Source organism: Apis cerana, linkage group LG2 (assembly GCF_029169275.1).
Source record: "Apis cerana isolate GH-2021 linkage group LG2, AcerK_1.0, whole genome shotgun sequence".
NCBI classification, from domain to species: Eukaryota; Metazoa; Arthropoda; class Insecta; order Hymenoptera; family Apidae; genus Apis; species Apis cerana.
The window spans coordinates 6,084,948-6,107,773 of NC_083853.1; the positions used below are offsets into that span (position 1 = coordinate 6,084,948).

Below are 22,826 nucleotides of genomic sequence, written 5' to 3' on the forward strand. Positions count from 1 at the left end.
ACTTTATTACTTATATTATTACTTTATTATTTTATACAACATCTCGATTCTACGTATTATTTTTGTTTTTTAATAACATATTCTCTTAATAACTTGCCAACAAAAAGGAATATTTTATTTTTAGAAAGGAAAAATGCTTAACGGATGTTTCAACATTTTCAAGGGACACGCCCTTCCAAAAATTTCCGTTGGGAACGTGGCCTCGTCCTCCCCACTCCATACACAGATTTTCTAAATTATTATACTTGTTCACTTCGGCAACGTCGCATCGGGTCATCTACCACTTCCAACTTAAACACATTTACTTTTCTTTTCTTAGAAATCCTCGTGATAATTGACAGCTGTAAAGACCCAACGTGAAGCAGATGCCCCTCCCCAACATTCTCCAAACCTTCTTTCTATCTACAACTAGACCTAATCCCTACGTTACAGTTTGCTCGACACTAGTTCAGAAATTTGGAGACTTGGAATTATACATCCGTCCATTATTTTACTTTTATTATTATTTCTATTAACGTTATGATATTATAGTTTCAACTGGCTACGTCAAGTGGTATTAATTTCCATTCACTGGAAGGGCAGCCAATAATTCTTGAAATTTTATATAGGACACGTGTAAATATTGTGTAACGTGATATTGTGTAATACATATTACGTAATTATGTGATACACAATATTCAGTGAAAATATTTGATTAATCTCGAAAAATATATAAGTAAATAATATAAATAATAAGCTTATTATAATATAATAATAAGTTTCGGTAAATAATATAATCGACGAAAGCTATAAAATTTTATACCTTTCCAGTCCATGAGTCATTTGAAGCCCTTTGGAACTATGATCGAGCAGTTTATAATAGGGAATAGGGTCTATTTCAGGTATAAAGAAGTATGGCAGCTGTGTTGGCTTTTCCTGTCACGTGATTAACCTAGGAATTTCTAACGAAAAGTAGTTAAACTTGGAATGCAGGATGAGTTGAAAATTTTTATGGAAATTTCCATAGAAATTCAATAGCATACCAAATTAAAGACGAAGTTTCTTATAAATATTAAAAAACATATATGTGTGTATATATATATATATATATATATATTTAGTATTTCAAATATGTTAATGTTCTTGTATATATTCAAAATTACACCACGTGTCCAACCATTTCTAGCTGAAATATTTAAATATTTTTTGGACACACGTGTAGAAGAAATTCTACTCTCATAATCTCTTGAAATCATTATTAGTTAACGTAAAATAGCACGAAGGTCAAAATACAATGGAAATGGAAAACCACAAATGGAAAAGTCGCCATTGACGAAAATATTGGCGGTCGTATATTAAGTTTCCATTTGTTTCGGTTAAAATCATTTGGTTTGTAATTTTTCCTAATTCTTCTTCAATGCCTTTAAAATTTGTTTGTATTACAGTAGCAACCGCCGAAGGAGAAACGCTGACTCTGTCGAAAGTAACCAGAAGCGAGATGGGCACTTACCTGTGCATCGCGAGTAACGGAGTACCACCATCAGTCAGCAAACGGATGATGTTGCATGTGCACTGTAAGTGAGCTTTAATATCGTTTCATCGGCTATTTTCGAAAAGATCTACCTCTAATTCAAAGATTATCTTCATATTCGAACGAAGATTTCCATCTAATTAATTCCGATCGGGTTCCAACTTATTTCTAAAAATTCTTATATGTGCAAGTATCCTCTCGTCCCTATTCATTTAATGTTCAATTATGTTTAATTATTTCTTGGATTAATAATAGAGTAATAGAGTTTACTTATGTTAATAATAATATAAAGTTTAATATAGGACATTTAATATTGGAAAGATTAATGGATAGAATTTCAATTATTAGAAGTTATTAATTAGAGGTTCGATCAAGGGGATCAAGCTGATTGTGAGTTTAAATTGTGAACAGTGTAATATATAAAGATTTTTATGAAACGATTCTATTTAATATTTATATATATATTTTTTAAATTAATGTTATATGAAGAATAAAAATAATACCATGTCTTTCTTTTTTAAATTAAACTTATAAAATTTCGATCAAGGAGAAAGCAATATATTTTTATTGACAATGACAGTGAAATATTTACGATGTTTTAATAAAGTTTCAATCTATACTTCTTCAAATTCCACGAGTTTTATCAAATATCAATATCAAATATGTATCAAAGTTGAATACATTCTTTCGTTAAACAGAACGTCAAATTTCAAAAATTTTTCCCTTTCTAAACGATATTTTGCAAGACAATTTTTCTTTTTTTTTTTTTTTCTAGAAAGATCTAAATCTACGGTTTTTCTTTTATTAATATTTTTGAATTATTTAAAGTGTTCTATGACGCCTGTTTCCTTGATCGAACTAAAAATTAAAGATCCGTTTTAATCCACTTTATTTCTTACTCTCTTAGCAATGTTTCAAAATATTTAAATAACTCCATCACGCTTGTTTCCTTGACTGATTCAACGTGAAACTGTAAATTGAGTTACATCACGCGACATACATACATTCATACGTTTAATGTATTCATCATTCGTATTACACATGCAAACTTCACAACTTGTTTCCTACCACAATATTCAGAACAGATACACTTCGAAATTCGCGTTATTACATTGTCACAATAAAATAGTTTTTCCATGAAGTTTGAAAAATTTCAAATTGAATGTATCACCGCTTACAGAATACTTATGAACGTTTTATTCTTATGCTTATCCTTTAAAACGATATATCCTTATAAAAACGAAATTGTTTTGAGAATCAGAAAAATTTAATGAAACATTTTATGTAAATGTCAATCGACCGTTTATTTCTCGTTAATGCGTAATATCGTTAGAGACAATATTTTAAAAGACGGTGCAACAATTGTGCTGCAAACAATACAGAATATTATGGAATCTAATAATAAAACAATTATTCTTCTTCCCTTTAAAATTATCGTTCACCGTAAAAATCTATTAAAAATCCTTTTGTCCAATCCTTCGGCATTTATTTTCCCCGTGAAAACAAATTAACTTTTATCCTTTTAATCTTTCGTGCGCGTTTTCATGAATTATTCTATATACATATACATGTATATATGAAAATTGAGAATTGTAGTTAACTTATTAGATGGTAAGATACTTATTTTAATTCATTCGTTAAATAATAAATTTTGGAAATAATATATCAAGAAACTTTTTCGGTGATATAAATCGGGCAAAAAGTAAAGTTCGGGAATTAATAATTCTATGACACGTACGTATATTTTTTAAAACTTTTAAATCTCTAAAAATTATATAAAATTTTCAAACGCGTAAAAATCCTAGATATCTAGCTCTAAATTTTTAAAATGCTAAAAAACTTCTAAAGATAAAAAATTCATGAATATCGACTCGTTGATCAAAAGCAAGAGCGCTATTATAAAATATATTTATTAATCGATAAGATAATCCTTGAAAATAATTGTTGATATATTTTACTTGAATAAAATTTTGCCATCGAAAGATTCGAAAATAAGAATACAAAAAGAAAATACTCCTCCTTCAAAAATTTCTCTCAAAATTCTTTCAAAAACACGCGTTAAGAGGAAGGGAATCGAAATTAACGACTTCCAATTACGTGTTCACGTTACATGTTCAACCGTTTCTCTCGATTCTAACGAGAAAAAAAAAAGAGAGAGAAGAATCCAAGAAAAAATCCAACCTTTGAAACATAAAGACAAAAGAATTTCTTGAAATTCACATCGTCGCGGAACGAAATGCATCATTGACAAAGCACAAGGGATACAACAAAAGGGAAAGAAATAAAATTCCCCCGGCCACGAAAAAAAGGGGGGAAGCCATATTCTCGCGCCACTTAGGCCACACGGCGTTTTCTCTCAATCGCATGCAACACGAACCACCGGAAACTCGCTCTTACCCGGCGCCAGTTGCATTCTTAAGAAACGTCCCAGCTCCAGACCAAATGTACACAGGCAATACCAAAGGCAAAGAGGAAGGGGACGAAGGGAGAGAAAAAAAGAGAGAAAGAGAAAGAAGAAAAAAAGAAAAGAATCTAAAAGAAAAATGAGACAGAGTGTGATGCGAGGAGATAGCCATCGCCTTCTTCTTTGCATAATTTCGACATGGAAAAAGGGTGGCTCGTACGGTGTATTAAAAGAGAAAGGGAAAAGGAGAAGGAAAAAATGGAGGAGGAGAGATGGTGGAAAGTAAGTATGGTAAACGGATGGGAGAAAAAAAAGAAAGAAGAAGAAGAAGAAGATGAAACAAAGGTGGAGCGCAGCTTAAATAACAGTTGGAGACGAAATAAGAGGGTCTGGCGAAACCGGTAGCTGGAAAAAGGAAGGAATATAATAAAATTACCCTGGAGACGATATAGCTGGTGGAAGTGGGTGGTGGAAGATGAAAGAAGAACGGGGTTGAAGGTAGAAACATATGCGAGGGATTGTAAATAAGGATGGTTTCAGAAGCAATTTGAAAGATTGAAATACGAACAGATTGAGTTAACAGATTCGCCTTTGATAAAATTTGTATTATCATTCGTGTCGTACATATCGAAGAAGCATGGAATCGTTTTAAATAACATGGAAAAATGTACGTAAAGCGTTCAATTTAAAAAAAAGAAAATTAAAGCTTTCTCCAAAAATATCGTAAGTACGAAAAATAGTAATTTTTTCTTTCTTATTATTAAATTCTTGTAGAAGTAAATTTTTTTAAATTCCCTTTAGATCAATTATACAGTGATAATATTTTGAAACTTAAAAATTATCCGATAAGTAATAAAATTCGATTAATTAATTATTCGATTCTCGACTTGTTTGGAATATCCTTAAATAATTCTCCTCGAAGAAGAGAATTATGTCCAGCTATGACGGCTCACCCTCAACCAACGACAGGATGGCAAACGAAAAGGGTGAAAGTCAAAAATAAAGGGAGCGAGGTGAATTTGCGTGGGTGTGTTAAGCCGCGGTTACGACTGCGTTCCCCTGTGTCTCAGGGCCGACAGAGAGGTAATTCTTCGCCGGAAATTGGATGTACCCAGGTTCGTGCTACGATCTTGCACCTGCCCTCGAGCGATAAGATCGTGCGGGATAATCGAATTTCATTGAATACGCTCCGTGCCCGCAGACCGTATAGACGATTGCGTCCGCGAGCTATTGCTTCGAAATTCAAGCGATCGGGGGCTATTGTCGATTGAGAGACCAAGACGAGGAGGGGGAGGGGAAAGGACAAACCGGATCATCTCGAAGATGGCTCGAGGTATCCTCTTTGCCGCGAGAAACGCTCAAGAACGGAGGGAGGGGGGAGAGGGGATTTAGAATCGATTCGGTTCAGATTCTGATTGTTACATCGCCACGCAAAGCGAGAAATTTACGTGGTCCCTTCTCTGGTTGATAGTTTAAGGAGGTTCTTCTTCTTACTTATCTTTTGTAAGATGAGAGGAGAAAAAGATGTTCGAAAGAGGGGTGATTATTGTTCTTTTTTTCCCCCTTTTTTTCTTTTTTGATTAACGATGATAACCGAAAAAAAATTCAATTTGATCGAATTTCATTTTGACGCAATTTCCAGAGAGGTTTTTATTACAACAAAACGTGAGGGAAATGTGTTTCTTGTTTCCTTGCTTTGGATTATTTTTCGATCAATTAGTCTATTCCAATAAGAAACTACAAATAATAATTTCGTAATATTGTTTAATTAAAGAAAAAAAAAAGAAGTATTATATCTAAATGCATATATATCATTAATTATCAAAATATCGCCCTAGTACAATAATCTTCATTCTCATTTCTCCTCCAAATATAGTTTTTTAATTGCGACCACTAAAGAGGTATCACTTGTTCCAGTTTCACGAACCATATCGCCATTCATATTTTCGCGTATCAAACAATACGAGTTTAAAAACTTCCATTATTTCTCTTATATCCCATTTCTCCAATATTTACTTTTTTAAACTAATAGATAGACAAAAAAAAAACATGTTGTATTACGTAAAACATGCGCTAAGTTACGCCGCTATGTACTTTATATCACAACAAAGATCATTGCATTCACGAAAAATTATAATAAAACTTCAACTTTTTGTGTAAAAAAACGTGAGAAAAAATTAAAAATTTTTTCATCAAAACCCACTCAGGAAATAGAGAGAACCATTCCATTGAAGTCCTTTTTTGTTTTATCCCGATATCTCAATCGATTGCTGAGATATAAGGATTCGAAGTGTCCATTTACGACAGTGCAAAAATTATAAACGAGCTCGCGGCCCAGTGACCTACATTTTTTCCAGGAATTGCCTTGGTCACTTGTTTACAGTTTGAGATAGGTCAGTGAGACGAGGCGCGAGCGAGAGGTCCGGGCAAGCGACAGGAACGAAGATAGTAAACGATTTAAAATTACGATTCCTTTACACGACGATATCTCGAGAACCGGAAGTCGTATCGGGATGAATGAAAAAGCATTTTAAAGGGGAAGGTTCCGCGCTTCCGACGATCTTTGATTCATTGATCAGAAATCATTATCTTCCGAGTTATAGCGGTTTAAATTTTTCCTAATTTTAATAAGATTTTAATAAAGGTAAAAGAGACGTTTCGTTTCACGAATTTGTTATACCTTATTTATTTATGTAGAACGGAAGTGGAAAATCAAATTAATCTTTGAATTAAACATGCGGTAGCTCAAATTCATCGCGTAATTCCTAATTGTGCAAATAGCTGGTCATTATTGCGCAGAAAGCGTGCTTAACCGTTGGCAACACCTTCCATTTTCCATCCCCCTTGTTGTACGACTCTTGAATAGCAACGTGTGAATGGAAATAACTGTCGTTGCGCTCGCGGAGATCCGGTTAATTGTCGGTTGATTACACGCGATTTATTAACCCTCCTGCAAACAATTTCGATTGTTTAATTAGCGTGTCTTACGAAACGATACATCCGGAATCCAGTTTGTTTGCGTGTAATTTATTTACGTAAATTTCACAGTGGTTATCCGTCACTGTTGTTTGTCGGAAATGGTTCATAGGACAGTAGGAGAGCCGATAATTGGAAATGACTGATATATGTAAATTGTGAAATTTTAGCAATGCAATTTGAATTTCATTTTGCTTGGTATTTTGATTTTGATATGATGAAACGGTTTTCAAACAGTTCCGTGTATTTCATTATTTCGTATGAATAAATAAATATATTGAAATAATAATCTCTAAATATGCATACAGTATGGGATTCAACGTTACGAAATGGATCTCGTTTTTAGTATTATCGATCAATTACTGTGTCAATATTTGACACAATGATCAAATTGGAAGTAAAATAGGAAAAAATATTACAAAATTCCTATATTTTATATTTTTAACAAATTTCAATGCTAGATGTAAAATTTATTAATTAACGAAAAGAATATTTTTGACGTTAAATTGGAAATGAAAGTACAGAAAAATGATTTATGCGTAGTAAAATCGTATTGTCCCTCCTCCGGTATTTTATTATTAATTTAACTGTATTCATACAACTGTAATGAAATATAGAAATAATTCCATTTAATTTTACAAATATCTGGAAATTACAATTTTATTCTATAATTCTTTTCTGTATAATTTTTATAACTTTATTTTTTTTTTTGGTAAAAAAATTTTTACCAAAATAAAGATATATCAAATAATATACAATAAAGAATTAATACAGAAATATCATAGGAAACTATGATTTATATCAAATAGTTACAGCCGTTATAGAAGAATGAAATTGGGTGTCATTTTATTAAGGTAGAAATACCATGGTTTTCTCGTTTAGTGGAAAATGCTACTTTCCGTTGACCGTGCTTATCCCATGGAAACCGCAGTTTAGACTCACCAGACAATAAAACCTGGAAAACGTACCTAGATAATCCTTTAATGTCCCCCCTTATAAACTTATTTTACAAGGAACACCACTCTTTAAATGAATCTTAATTTGTCAACAATTTCCTTGTTCTCGGAACATTTATAAATATCTCGCTTATTTAGAAAAAAAAAAAAAGAAAAACTCAACTGCAAAGAATTTATTATCTTTGTTTTACCTTTATCAAGATCTTCTATTTAAATTCAATTCAATTTAAAACAACAATCTTGAATCTCCTTTCGATTCATTCACATTGTCGGTCGATAATTTTCAATTTTATCGTAACGAAAAGAATAAAAGATTTTCGAATTATGAGAAGGAAGTTTGAAAATTCATTGTATTTTACGATACATTAAGTCTTGGCCACGGAATATTTATTAAGAGAAAGCTGTATCCAAGTAAACGTGGCTCGTTTCTACGGAATATTTCGCTGGAGAAAATTAAAGGGTTAAATCTACCGGTGTGTAGTAACTATTCTACCCTAAACGTGCCACTAAACGTGCTATCTATCTAGTCCGCTTCACTTGCGAAACTTAATTTAGATTCGTACGGATTAACTTCCAACTTTTGACTCAGGGCTATAAAGCTTCTCAAATATCGTTCGAAACGATAAACAATTAAAATCTTTGCAACAATTTTTTCCACATTTTTTAAATTAAACATCGTTTCTTTTAACATTGCAAAGAAAGATTTTCGTAATCGAAAAATGTGATGAAATGATTTATGCAAAATTAACTCTAATTAAAATAGGATCACAATTGCATACATTTGCAATTTTAATCAATTAAATTGATACGTCACAAATCCAAGTCGATATTTTATTGGTGAGGAAATACTTGAATGGGTATTTTTAGTTAAACATTTTTAATTCATAACAAATTTCGTATTGATTCTCTATGAAACTCTTTCTCGAAATATCTTTTTGGACAAGGATTGAAAGAGGGTAACTATATTTGGAGTTAATATTTTTATATTTCAATAATTAATACAAAATAACATAAGTGTGGAAATATATCTTTTATATCATATTGAATTATATCGATATAATAATTAATCAATAACTCGAGGGATTTAATTTAGATTCGTGAAATTAATTAACTATTGAATAAAATATTATCTTCAAAATATTAATAACTAATATAATTGACGTTTATAATTGATGATCAGATAAAATGATTGTATTATAACGTCTAGGATCCATTATTATTGATTAAAAAAATTAAAATAATTTGAGATTGAGAAAAGAAAAGAAATTAAATCGTTTAATTTTATAGTAACGTTCGTTTTTACTTTTTATATTTTCCCAATAATATTACCTCCCAATACTTGTTTTTAATACTTTTACTGTTCATTCCAAATCAATTAGCTATGATATACGTTAAGAATTAATTATTCGTTGAGATATATTTTTTTATACCAATAGAATAATAAAATTGATAAATAAAAATTGTAAAATTCGTACAATAATTAATTACCAATTGTATTAATTTATTAACTAAGAAATAATATTTCAACTGTATTATTACAGATCATCTTTTCAGTAATGACGTGTCTCTTGTTAAATAATTCTTCAAAAAGTTTTGAAAACAGAACTTTCATCCTCAACTTTAACCCACGTAAACAAATAAACCAATCCCAAGTTAGCTCGTTAACGAAACAGCTATACAACTCTATGAAACTCTATGAAAGTAACACGAGGAGTTATATACCACAAATTTTTAAGAAGCTATAATACAAATCATTCGTATCTCATCTTCGAATATTTCAACAAAAAGGACAACCACGATTGATTAACCAAAACCACGAGCAACGGAACAGCAAATTATGAAAACAGGCCAACTCAATAAAATAGTTTAAAAAAAAAAAAAATGGAATCGTTCTTACATCTCGGATCGTAACATAATTTAAATACACAGTTATTAATTCGATCGTTTGAGTTAGCAAACATCGAACGAATCGACGAGTATTAAGCAGTATTAAAGAGTGCCCGTAACGAATTCCATTGGACGGAAAACAATCGACAAGAAAATAATAGGTGGCACGATACTACACCCAATAGACTTAATAGGCAACGCCAGCCGAGGCTTCGCGAGTTCCTCGCAAATTGAAGTAGCCTCGATGCATCGCCCTAGCTGCATTTATCGCCCCTGTCTGCGTTAATCAAACTGATTACAACTGCCGTAAATCGCTGTCACCGGTGGAACAATTTCGGGCCCGGTTCGCCTCTTCTGGGACAAATTGTACCAAGCTTTATTTTGTTCCCCCAATTTCCACTCTTTCTCGAGTATCGCGGCCAACGATCGCTTTGCAATTGCTCGTAACGACGGGTGTAAGTACTCATGAGAGACGCACTCGAAAATATCATTTTCTTTAACTTATATTCAAAGATATCTCGTTTGTTTTATTTGTTAATAATTTTTTTCGACCCCCTCGTCAGGATAAAATCCTCCTAATCTTAAACCTCGGTAATAAAATATCTTCTTTCCTTTAATATCATTCCCTCCCCTAAATACCTTCCTCGAAACGTGACAAACGAGAGAATGAAACACGACCGGCTATTATACGCGCATCCAACAACGTCATCGAGAACGACGCGTGTTCGGGAAAGTTTGGGCAAGGTCGATGGTATTAACGAGATTCCTGATAGTGCCAGTAGCGACGCGCCAGCGGAACGAAACGTTACAGCGGAAGTTGGATGCTAAAAAGCGAAGGGGCGGTTTGTACGCGAGTTTCTAAGCGGCTCTCAACTTCTTCTGTGAAAGGAAGGAAGAATGGAATTGTTCGAACGAAACTCTTCCACGGAACCAATGGAATTCGACCATTCGTCGAAAGCTTAAAATATCGATTTAATTGAAGTTGATCGATCGGACTCTAATGCAATATATAAGAATAAATATTATTTTAAAATTTATCATTATATCGTCAGCTCTCTATATTGGATGGAATGAATAGATTTCTACCCTTTCTTGCTTATCGCTGTTCGCCCTTAAAATAATTCTGTTTTTTATCAGCCTCTCTCTATCTCTTTCTCTATCATATTTATCACTGCACTTTTTTTTTTATGCAAATTTATCGCGTAAAGTATTCAGATATTCGTCGAAATTAGAACGATCAGAATGGAAAGTTTTATCGTTCGCACGCCAATCTGGAATTTCGACTCTTGTTTCCATAGATAAGAATTTTACGCGCACACCTCTTACCGCCAGTATTGGATTTCTGTCGCCTTTGCCTACCTAACCACCCAGTTACACGTTAAACTGCAGTTTACGATTTCTGCTTTTTTTTTTTTACACCGTGCACTTATCGTAATATGAATTCCTTTCCCTGAATACCATCGAAGCATTTTTATATTTCCAAGGATTTGTTTCCCTCGCGTCGAAACGCGATACAAGGAGTGGCAAGGAGTGCAACTTTAAACTTGGTTCATCGATATTGAGCGAAGAAATTCGTACGAATCGTTTCTGTTCGCGGATGGAAGGTTATGGTATTAGGAACGGTAGGAAGTAGGAAGAAGATCTGTCCTTTGGCCCAGAAGCAGAGGGAATTCCGCTTTCTACGCTGGCCATCCCCGCAAAACCACAGCGCCTCCTTCCCTTGGCCAGTCAACCCAGAAACCTATTACAGGATTTCCTAGCGTTTTGCCGCAGCACGGCAAGCGTATTTCGCTTGCACGATATTCCCAGCTGGACATCCTCAAACGATCCGATGTTTTAACGTCGTTTATAACGCGTCGCGCCTTCGACCCATCCACCGATTCGAACGATTTCCAGCAAATTTTCCGTCTAACGTCTAATTGGAGCTGTTTTGGAGGGAATTTGTTGGCAACCTCTTAAACGCTAGGAGATTTCGTTCCGTGGAAATGATTTATTCCAATTTATTTCGGCTCCGTAAAAAAGAAATAAAACAGGAAATCTTGGAACTTGAAGTTTCGTGTATCGACTTTGGATTAATCATCGTCGAACTTGATAAATAAGAGCAGACGGGATTATTAAGAAGAATTTATCGAAGGGAACTTTTGATATTATGGAGCTAATACTCATCATGAAGATCGTCCACCATCAGGGAAAGCACATAAGGCGGGTTGACCAGCCGACCTGGAAACCTATTAGGGCGTCCCAATGTTTCGTCTTACAGGCTTACTTCATCGCCGCAATCGCATCAGGGGACAACACCTTCGCCAAGATCCTGAGCTATTAGCCGGGATTTCTCTTTCCAATTTAAATGATTTATTTCGCAACCGGCCGACCAAATACCATCCCTAACATTTTCGAAGAATATCACCTTCATCCCCTGATATCACCTTTCGCCCTGTCACCCTTTTCCAATTATCTTTCTCTCAGCCTTCCCTTCCAATTATTAGTGGATATGAGGAAAAAGGGTGTTAAGAAAAAAAAGTCAGAAAGTTTATAGTGTATTCACTTGATCCTCTCGATTTTTGTTATCCAAGAATGTTTGTAAAAATAATGAAAATCGATTTGGAAAAATTAGGAACAGGATCTTTCTCGCTCGATGAATACCATTTAAACTCTTTTAAGGTTTTTGGAAATTTTGATAATGATTTAAAAATCTTGGTATTTTGTTTTTTACGACGTTATATATTATTGTTTATATTAGAGAGGATTGGAACACTTATCCGCGATTATAGATGAGAAGATCTTGTTGGATCGATTAAAATCCGGCCATCACGGTAAAATTTAAATTCTGCCTCTATTTAATTTAAATTTACCTGAATCGATGATCATAAATCAGGGCTCACCCCGAAATTCGTGCGTGTAAATATACAAAATCGAAGACTGCGGTCGGAAATGTACATATAACGTCTGATAAAAGATAACGAATGAAACCGATTCGCATTTAATTCGTGCCAACATTGCTTATCGTTAAAAACATGGCCACCCAGCCAATTTGCAATTAGTTGCAACAAAATTAGAACAATGATAAATAAACTTAACTCCGTACCATACGGATAATCGATACGTTATTAATACCAATCAAACCCCTGTTACATCACTGTATTATAAATTCATAAAACGAAACAACTCGTCGTAGACAATTTAATCTTTAATCGGTAACGTTTAAATCGCAAAGATAATGATAGAAAGAAAAAAAAAGAAAAAGAAGAAAAAAGAAATCTCGCGTGAAAATCGTGGTTCGACACGCACGATTTCTACGGAGAAAGAGAGATTTCGACCCGTTGTTCCCAATTCGATCGCGTTGGAACGTGTCGGCGTTTATTGCCCCACCGGTACACATCTTTATTCGCGTTTTTTCGGTGTCATCGATTTCAATTTCGCGCCGGCCAATTACAGAATTGGATTACGTTCGACTCATTAATCTAAACACGGGAGGGGAGGCAGAGGCGAGGAGCCACAGGATCGGAGGATAAATGAATTCGAACGAGTACCAATCGATACCACGTGTCCAGGTATAAAGATTGATTTACGATATAGCCGCAAGTCTGTTGCTCGCGGGAATCGAGAGAAGGAAAGAGGGAGAGGAAAAAAGTTTTAATTGGCCACGCGATGTATTAAATAATTCTGTCCGTATCGACAGTGGATAAAACTTTCACGTGCCGGAAATTGTTCGTAACGTGACACCTTTCGTCCGTATGTACGTTTTTATTTTTTCCATATCCCCCTTGGATAAACGTTTCTCAGCCACGTGATTTATTTAATTACCTTGTAAAATTTGTAAAATGATTTACGCGCGACGCGTATACGTATTTTACGCCTGGTTTTAATTAATTATTTTCGTTGATGGAAATTTAACGAATCTTTCGGCCGGAATTAAAATTTGCTTCGTTTAACTTTGCTTCCAAGATACGTAAAAATCTTGTATTCCCACTTTTATTTTCATTGTCGTTTATTTAAATACTGGAAATTTAATCAAAGTACATTGAAGATCTTCCTTCACGATTACAGATTAAAAACGAATCAAGTTCAAATGTTATGTATATATATTTGTACAATCGTATAAAATAGTAGATTTCACGCGATTGTACGCACACAAATCGAAGGTTTGGTTAAATTTATGATATTTTATTGGTAAGAGGCAACGATATAGTTCATTCCGGAGGCTGACAGTTCAGAAAATGTATTTTCCTCTCACCAGGGAATCAAAGGCCTCTCTTGCTTTACTCCTTCGCAAACCTACAAGTCCCACGGGTGCACGAGAAACTGCAGATTTGTTTTCGTGTTATATGCACGCCGTGGACTTGGTTGGGTTAAGGGTTTTACTGTATAAGGCATCCCAATATATGCGCAACCATCGTCGAGTTACACCACCTTGGTTCAATTTTGATCTTAATCAAGTCGGCCCTTTTCGAACTCTCAGCTTTCCAACTTGATCAACCTACATGGCTTTGACAATTTCATCACGCTCATGCGGATCTCACGCATTCAACCGCACTATTTTATTACACCCTCGAGATGTAAACGAGACGTAAAATTTCTAATCTAACTTTTGCATCAGGTTGAAGAATACACCAGGTATCATTTAAAACCGAATGATCTCTAAATCTAACGACGACGTGCACGAAAGAAAATGGCGAAATCATAATTCTCCTTTTACTGGAATAATTGAAAGAATGATATACAATCTCACGTAACAATTACGTAAAAAAAAAAAAAAAGAAAAACTAAACAACTGAACCCAAACCTCCTTATCCCTCAACATATCTTAAACCTATCTTAAATTCGTTCCTCCAACGAAACGAGATACCCTCCAAGACGTATGCATCTGGTCCACTTTCCTCTACTTATCTTCGAAATATATGCAGATGAGCTCCTCTCCGATACACGGCGAGCCCTTTGTGCCCTCCCTCCGCCCCCTCTGAAATGCAGGAACGAGGGAGGCTGGTCTTCCGGTCAAAAGAACTGGTCGAGTCCGAAGCTTGGATGGCTGTTACAACGTAAGCAGCTCATGGAAAGCTGCTTACGATATTTGGAACGAAAGATGCGCGAGTTACTCTCCCCCCTCCCCTTTTCTAAATGACAGGACCACGCCGGCATTTTCATTATCATAAGTTACGCGGGCCTCCCCTCGAGAGGGTTAATGCTCCGAACACAAAAGGACAAACACCGCGAAAATATCTCGTAAGGCGATTGCTTGCCAGCAGGGCGAAATACATCGACTTCTGTCGCTCCTCTTCAGCTCGTCTGCACTGCCTCGATGGGCGCAGCAATTGTGCAAATTGCGGAATGAATATGATCCGGCTACGAGTTGGCAAAGAGGGGTTGGTTTCGTTGTGTAGTGTGACACAGTTTCGTGACGGCTCGTCTTATATTTAATTCAGTGAGATGGAGAGAGAGAGAAAGGGAGGGTGTTTGTTTGCGGCTGGAAAGGTGGTTGAAGTTGAAGAAATTGGAAATTTTTGGTGTGTGAGCACAGGAATATCACGTGATTTTACGTGTCGTGACGGAGGCTTTTTGTTTGAGAGTTTCTCTTTCTTTCTTTCCTTTGAGATATGCGATTATTAAATTTATTAATATTTTATGTTTACAACAAAAAGGATCATCGGTATGTGAATCGATTTTTTTCGGTTTAATATTTATCGTATCGTGATTTTTTTTTGATAAATATTCATCGTTCGAATTGAGGGTAATACGATCTATCGAGCGATTTTTGTATAAATATTTTTTAGTTCTCGATAAATTATTCGATCGGTTTCACAGTTATTGTTATATATATACTTTCTCTCTGATTGCATCGTATACAAAATGTTGACATAATATCGATATCATGCTAAAGTAACGAAACAAGCACACTTAGTTTCAAATAATGGAACATTTGAATGGATGGTAGAATGTTTGGACAGTAGAACCGGATAATATGTTGAACATTCTACTTTATCTGTATTTACGTAACGATACGTCGAATAAAAGCAATTAAGGTTAAAATACGATAATTTATTTTTCTTTTTCTCGCCGATTTTACTTCCTTTCCTTCTATCAGTTTTAAAATACCAAATTGCTATCGTCGAAGAATCTTTTCCGAAGAGGACAGGAAGCAGCAGTGATAAAAAACGAGTTTACTTGAAATACCAGGAAAGATAGTGAAACAGAAGGAAGCGTATACAAACAATGTGTATAGGATAACGTAGGTGTATACTTTTTCTTGTAAACAGTGCCCCAGAGACTCATTACATTGCTTTACGATGATACAAGTTTTCGAAAGAGTTTAAACATTCTTCTATCGTGAACAACGGTACAACTTTTTCGTAGAATACAGCAAAATTCCCTTCCCAATTTTTGGAATTCACTTTCAATTTCAATTTCAAACAACAGGTTACAAATTTTTAATAACAAGATGGAAAGGATAGAATAACTGGATAAAAATAAAATAAAACTTAAAACTCTTCGTTTCAAAATAGAGAACGTTTCGCGAATAATAATTATCCTCCGGGATCGGAGGCATTAAACGCAATAATTTCACGAGGATCGAAATTTACTTTAAATCTGCAACCGCGTGTCGCCGCGTTCCAACGTTCCATTGATCCGGGTCCAATGTCGGGTGACAAATCGCGATGCGGCCGATAATTATTACATATACGTATACTTTATATGTTTGGCCATTGATTAATGGCGTCACGATAAATTGCAGTTCACCCCATGGTTCAAGTACCGAACCAGCTAGTCGGAGCGCCAACTGGAACCAACGTTACGCTGGTCTGCCTCGTCGAAGCTTCCCCCAAGGCCATTAATTATTGGACACGCGAATCAGGTAAGATTCGATTAACCGTGTCGTTTTATCTCGTATTTCGAGATTGTGCTACTTTGCCTAATTGTAATAAATTCGAAAAATCTATACATGTCATATTTTCACAATATGTTATCCGATTGTAATAAGTCTTGTATCTCTATTAGACAGTTCTGTTCTCTATTCTACTTATTTTAATCCTCTGGCTTGTATACATCTCTTGCCTTAAAATTAAAACAATCTCATGAACGAAATCGCGTAGCTGTGTCCAGAGATTTCTTTCTTGTTCTGTAATAACACGTTACTCTTGAGAAAATGGAAAATTTAATATCAAAGTCGGCTCGATACTGTGGTTAACGTTATTTTGGAGTATTCTTTTTACACGGTAAGAAAGGTTAGAAAGGAGCGAAAAATTGCGAAACTTCTGGAAAATAGATAAATATTCGTTGGGAAGAAAGAGGGAGGTATAAGAAGAAGAAAGGATATTTTATTTTTCCCGAGTCGAAAAACGTGAATCGATAGGTTTATTAAATCGCACGCGATTTAGAAAGTGGATTTTCGTTGGCTGGCTGGGTAAAATAATAATCCGGCGAAGCGTGTACGCTCGCGAAGATAAGTCACGTACAAAAATTTAAATGCGAAGCGAACCTCGAGCATTGTACGGTTCGAAAATTTCCCATTTTACCGGCTTCTTGGCACATTTTTTTCTTCCCCTCTTCTTACGATGTAACGTTTTCCGTGGGACGAAGTTTGCATAATTCGATTTGCCTTTTATTTGTACAGATTGCTTTGGAATTTTTTCTTCCTTGATTATTGTAAAAGTAATCGAAATCGTGTTTGAAAAAAGAAAATGAAGATCCAACAAGATCACAGTTTTTTAAAAAAGGAATCCTTTTAGGAATTGGAGAGAAGAAAGCAAGAATATTTCTGCTTAGAATATTTCTTGCTACGTAGAAATGGAAAAAATGGAAGTTGGTTTTACGTTACAAAACGCGTTATTTCGTAAACTTCTTCGTTTCCACAATTTCACGATCGTGTACGAAATAATAATCTTAATTAAAATTGGCAAAAAAAAAAAAGAATTCGATGCATTAACACAATATGAAATTTTTGTTTCAGGTGAAATGATAATTAGCAACCACAAATACTCGATGTCAGAGACGAAGACGTCCGTGTACAGTGTACAGATGCGGTTGGTGATCATGAATCTGCAAAAACAGGATCTCGGTGGTTACAAATGCATCTCGAAGAACTCGATCGGCGATGCCGAGGGAAACATTCGACTTTACGGTGAGTTTTCGTGGATAATGCGTTTATGAGGATCGCAACTTGAGAGTTTTCGAACTTTCTCTACCTCCACTTATCCCAGAGAATTTTTCTACTTTGCAACTACTCGTTGTAAAAATGTGGTGTACTCTCGTGCGCGTACAGTATTCTATGTTATAGGTGTACAGTTTCGTGAAAATGTTTCAAAAAAAAAAAAAAAAAATCAGTTACACGAAATACTTGGATAAATAATAAATATCGAATTTCTAAAAGTGGATAATAGAAGATTTTTTTAAAACGTAAAAATCGTGAATCGATATTGATTCGGGCCGAATTTAATTTTATATTTTATCTTTATTATTAATTCAGTTCTTTTAAAATTACGAAGTAACAAATTATAATATTAATAAATATTTGCATTTATATTATTTTATTTTTTTTAAAAATCGTTCGTTTAACACAGAAAGATGTAATTAAAGAAACGATAATTCAAATGTTTTTTTAAATTCATATTCTGGAAACATACACGCGATATTTTCTCTCTTTTTTCTTTCTTTCTTTTTTTTTTTTTCTTTTTTTTTAATACATCCTGCGTGAAAAATACACGTCTCATAATATCGCGATTCTGTGTAATCCAATGTTAATTGGATCGCATACGTGTGTTGCGTTACGTTCGCTTAATTAGAGGAAGTGTGATAAAAATTAGACCAGAGAGAGGTCAGTCGATGCAGAGACTGCAGCAGCATGGATAAGGTAAAATTGTGTTCTTCATTTTGTTTGTTAATAATTGCTATTTGTTAGAATAGCAGGGAATACGAGAAAAAAAAACAGAGTCATATCTTATTATCTCATCACTTTTACGTTTAATCTTATACCATACGATTATTCCTTTCTACAAATAAACGTATACAACGTATACAATTTAGCTCGAAAGTTCATTAAATCGTATTAAAATTAGGGAAAAATTTAAACCTCCATAACTTCGAAGATAGTGATTTTCTGCTAATGGATGAAAAATCATTAGAAGCGCGAAACTTTCCCCTTTGAAACGCTTTTTCATTCGTCTCGATACGAGTTCCGGTTCCCGAGATATCGTCGTGTAAAGGAAACGATAATTTTTAATCGTTTACTATCTCCCTCCTTGTCGCTTATTCGGACCTTTCGCTCGCGCCTCGTCTCACTGACCTATACCAACTCTAGACAAATGCCAGACGCGATTCCTGGAAGCACGCGTATTTCCAGGAAATAAAAATATTAGCGGGACCCATTCATAATTTAAGCGCCATGAAAACTTGCTTATATCTCAGCAACTGATCGAGATATCGAAGTAAATCAAAAAATGGCATTCAATGGCATTCATTTCTCTATTTCCTCGGTAGATTTTCATGACGAAATTTTGTGAATGCAATGGTTCGATCGTCGCGATATTTTTACATTAATCGAATATTTGAACATGTTTCAAATATTCGCTTATCGCGTTTAAAAATATAATATACGTAAAAATATCAACTAAATTAATTTGATTATCAGCCAAATTTATGAAATCACCAGAGGAAAAAAAAATTATCATTCAAAGTAGAAAAATAATTATTATTCGCGGATAAATATACACGTCAAACTGTCAAGCTTCACAGTACGCGTGGATTATTGAAATCGTTGTTAACAATTTACATGCAAATCAAAGATAAATGCCCGCACGGAATAATTGAAATAATCGCATTATTGATATACAAGAAGATATCGGGAATAATAATTGATTCCCGACGACAGAAATAAAATGTGATATATATACGTATATACATTTTTTTTTCGAAACAAGGTTGACCTAGGTCCAGTAAAAAAAAAAAAAAAATAAATAAATTTCGTTGGAGTCTGCAAAATTTTCCACGTATCTATATCGAGTTAGCCGATACCTACTATCACTGTTGGCAAAGTAGATCGAACGACATAGTTATTCGCGACGTATAATGGTCGTTCACCTAATGACAATGGCAATTAGCATTGATTATTAATTTGAGCGTAATAGCCGCTGTATCGGGGGCTTGGAATTGGCCAAGCTGCTTATTTTTGCGAAACTGATGGTTATCGTATACCGATCCCCGCAAATCCAAATTTGTTTCGTTGCCGATTCCCGACGTGGATATATTCGTTCGACTATTCGAAGGAGGGGGGAATAAATAAATAAAAAAATGTTTCGTCCCCGTATATCGTTGCCTAAAAAACGATAAATTTTAATTCTAAGCAAAACTGCGATATATTTATTCCGTGTATAATAATTTGCAATTTTGTCAGTGATGTATTCATAACGTACACGTATATTTTTTTTTTTATATGTTTCTCCTTTTCTTTCTTTTTTTGAAAATATAATATTGACAAACACAGGAATTAACATAGATGGGATGAAAATAAAATGTAAAATTCCTTTCGATTTTTTGGTTGAATGATCGAATGATGTTGACGGATAATAAGTTGAAATTAACAATGTGAGTTTGAATCTGGGAAATTGTAATGGTTGAAAAAAATTTTTTGACACTTTTGATATACAGTTTATTTTGGATAAATCTTTTTGGGGGAAAATTTGGGAGAAATCTTTTCGAGTAAAATCACACAGAAAAAAATATTTTATATTTTTGCAAAGTTAATAAAATTCCCTGTATAAAAAACTTTCACTAGAATAGAAATATTTCCATTAAATTGCTTTATAACATCTCGGTAAAAAAATATATAACGGTATATTTTGACAAAAATTTATAACTGGAAGGAATGAAATGAAATAAAATATTAGATCCAATTCGATATAAGACTATAAAAATTTAATAAAAATATCAACAATGCCATATACCAGGGGATATCTAAAATTCCACTGGATGGAATAAATATATTGGGCAATAAAATATTTTTTTTTTTTTTTTTTTCTAAAAAACTATTGACTATTGACTGTTGGGTTAATAAAAGGAATGAACGTTGACCATGGTGATAATTCTCCAAATATCAAAAATCCGTTAGCCATTTCCGTTCCGCTCGTTTTATTCGGTGAAAAATCTCGAGTGCGCTTGAAAAAAAAAACAACAAAACGGGGGGGGAAAAAAAACGAATTTCATTCCCAAATAATCGCACGCGGCGCATGTTGCCCCCTCCCCATCCTCTTCCCCTCCCCCTCGTACTTAGCAATATAAATTTTCGAATAAAAGTTCCGGGAGACAACGCGTATACGGTACATAACAAGACTGCAACTTTAAAATGATCGAATTTATTGCGACGTCCTTGTTCGTTCGTCGGTGGTGCAACACGAATTTTATATATCGCAAACTTCGTGATGTAAATCCACGGAGAGAAAATTATGAAACGAAATTCAGACTTGAAAATAATCGTACTTAAACTCTCGTATGCCTCGAAACGTTCTTTTTTTTTTTCTTCTTCTTCTTCTTCTTCCTTTATCTTTTTTTCTAACAAATTTTGTTTCGTTCAAAGCTTTTTTTTTCAAAGTAAATGTTCTAAAGCGGAGATACATACATAATTCTAATTCATGGTACATTTTGCCATCATTTGTTATTCACAGTTGAGGAAACACGGGTGTTAAAGAATTCTGTTTATATTGAACCGTATTGGAAAATATAAAGCCAGAAAGTGAATGTTTGAGAAAGGTATACAGAATATTTCAGTAAGCGGAATATTTTAATATTGATAGAATTTTTAAAATTATAGTAAAAAAAAATTTTACTTTTCCCCGATTAAATTAAGAAACTTTATAATCCATGAAATCGTAAAATTTTCTATTTCTTCTATTAAAACTAGCAATAATATATCGACACGCTTATGGAAACGTGATAAAATTAAATCTCTTTTAACTCCGATTAACCTCCGCGATATTTAAAAAAAAAAAAAAACAAAATAAATATTCAATCATTCGATTCGAATAATTTAATTAAAAAGTCTGAATTTAATTCCAAAAAAAAAAGATCAAAAAATACGAGCAATCTGATCATCAAAAGCGAATCTAAAAATCATATTTCAATCCTCCCTAATTGATTCCCATATTCCCACTCCCGATTCTCTTTGATAAACAGCTTTGATAAAGCTCGTGACACAAAATTCACATGCAAATCACGATCCACATAAACATAGGGGGAGGGGGAAGAGAGAAATCGATTCCCTTCGATTCGAACACGAAAGGCGCACGGAGGATGGTGTTGCAAGGCTGGTGTTGAATGGATACGTAGAAGACGTAACAAGTGGAGCAAAACTGAGCTCAAGTATTTACGGGGAAATTCACGGTTAACACGCAGTCCATTATCAGCGCGCTACGCCTTTCCTCGTTTAATGACGGAAATTTTATCGCGTAAACCCTCCCCCGTGTTGAACTAACTGATCCAAGGCGTGTATTAGCGTGTATAGGGGAGGGTGGCGGTTGTCTCGCAGCGTGCTTCCAACTTTCTCGTTGAAGTCACGCGATCGGATAAGCTGCGGGGGATTAACCGTTAAACCGATGGTATAAACGCAAAGAGAGAAAAGAGGGAAATGTAACGGGTGGGAAGGAAGTTTAGGTTGATCTAATATTTGGGAAAATTGAGTCGAACGTTTTGGGAAGTTGGCCGGTTTGGGAAAGGGAGATACAACGGTTGAAATAGTTTGATAATTGTTTCGGATGCTTTTGGATGTGTTAAGGTGGCGGAGAAGATGGTTTCTCGGTCAGGCGTTTGGTAAATTTGGAATTTTTGGAAAGTGGATGATCTTTCGAATATACGTGGATATTTGTAGTAATTGCGGGTATTTTGTTATTTAGGATATGTTCTTTTTTCTTTTGTATTTTGTGACGATGGAGAAAAGTAGTTTTATTGGTTAATGAAACTTTATAATATGTGTTTGTAAAGTAATCTTTTTTTTTTTAATTTCAAGTTGGAAGGAAGGAAAATCTATAGGGTCATCCTGTATATATCCTGTTGATCCTGATGATTAGTAGGGAGAGAAAATGAGAGAAAAAGAGGGAGAGATAACAGGCTATGT

General features: G+C 34.4%; 1 protein-coding gene across 1 annotated transcript in view; it reads left to right on the top strand.

The window, feature by feature from the left end:
- LOC107996648 (lachesin-like) overlaps positions 1–22,826 on the top strand; it is a 52,421-nt gene that overhangs the window by 20,390 nt on the left and 9,205 nt on the right. The window contains exons 5-7 of the mRNA XM_028666231.2: positions 1,425–1,553; positions 16,461–16,580; positions 17,676–17,846. Coding sequence (XP_028522032.2) covers positions 1,425–1,553; positions 16,461–16,580; positions 17,676–17,846 — 420 coding nt within the window. The remainder of the gene's footprint in view (positions 1–1,424; positions 1,554–16,460; positions 16,581–17,675; positions 17,847–22,826) is intronic.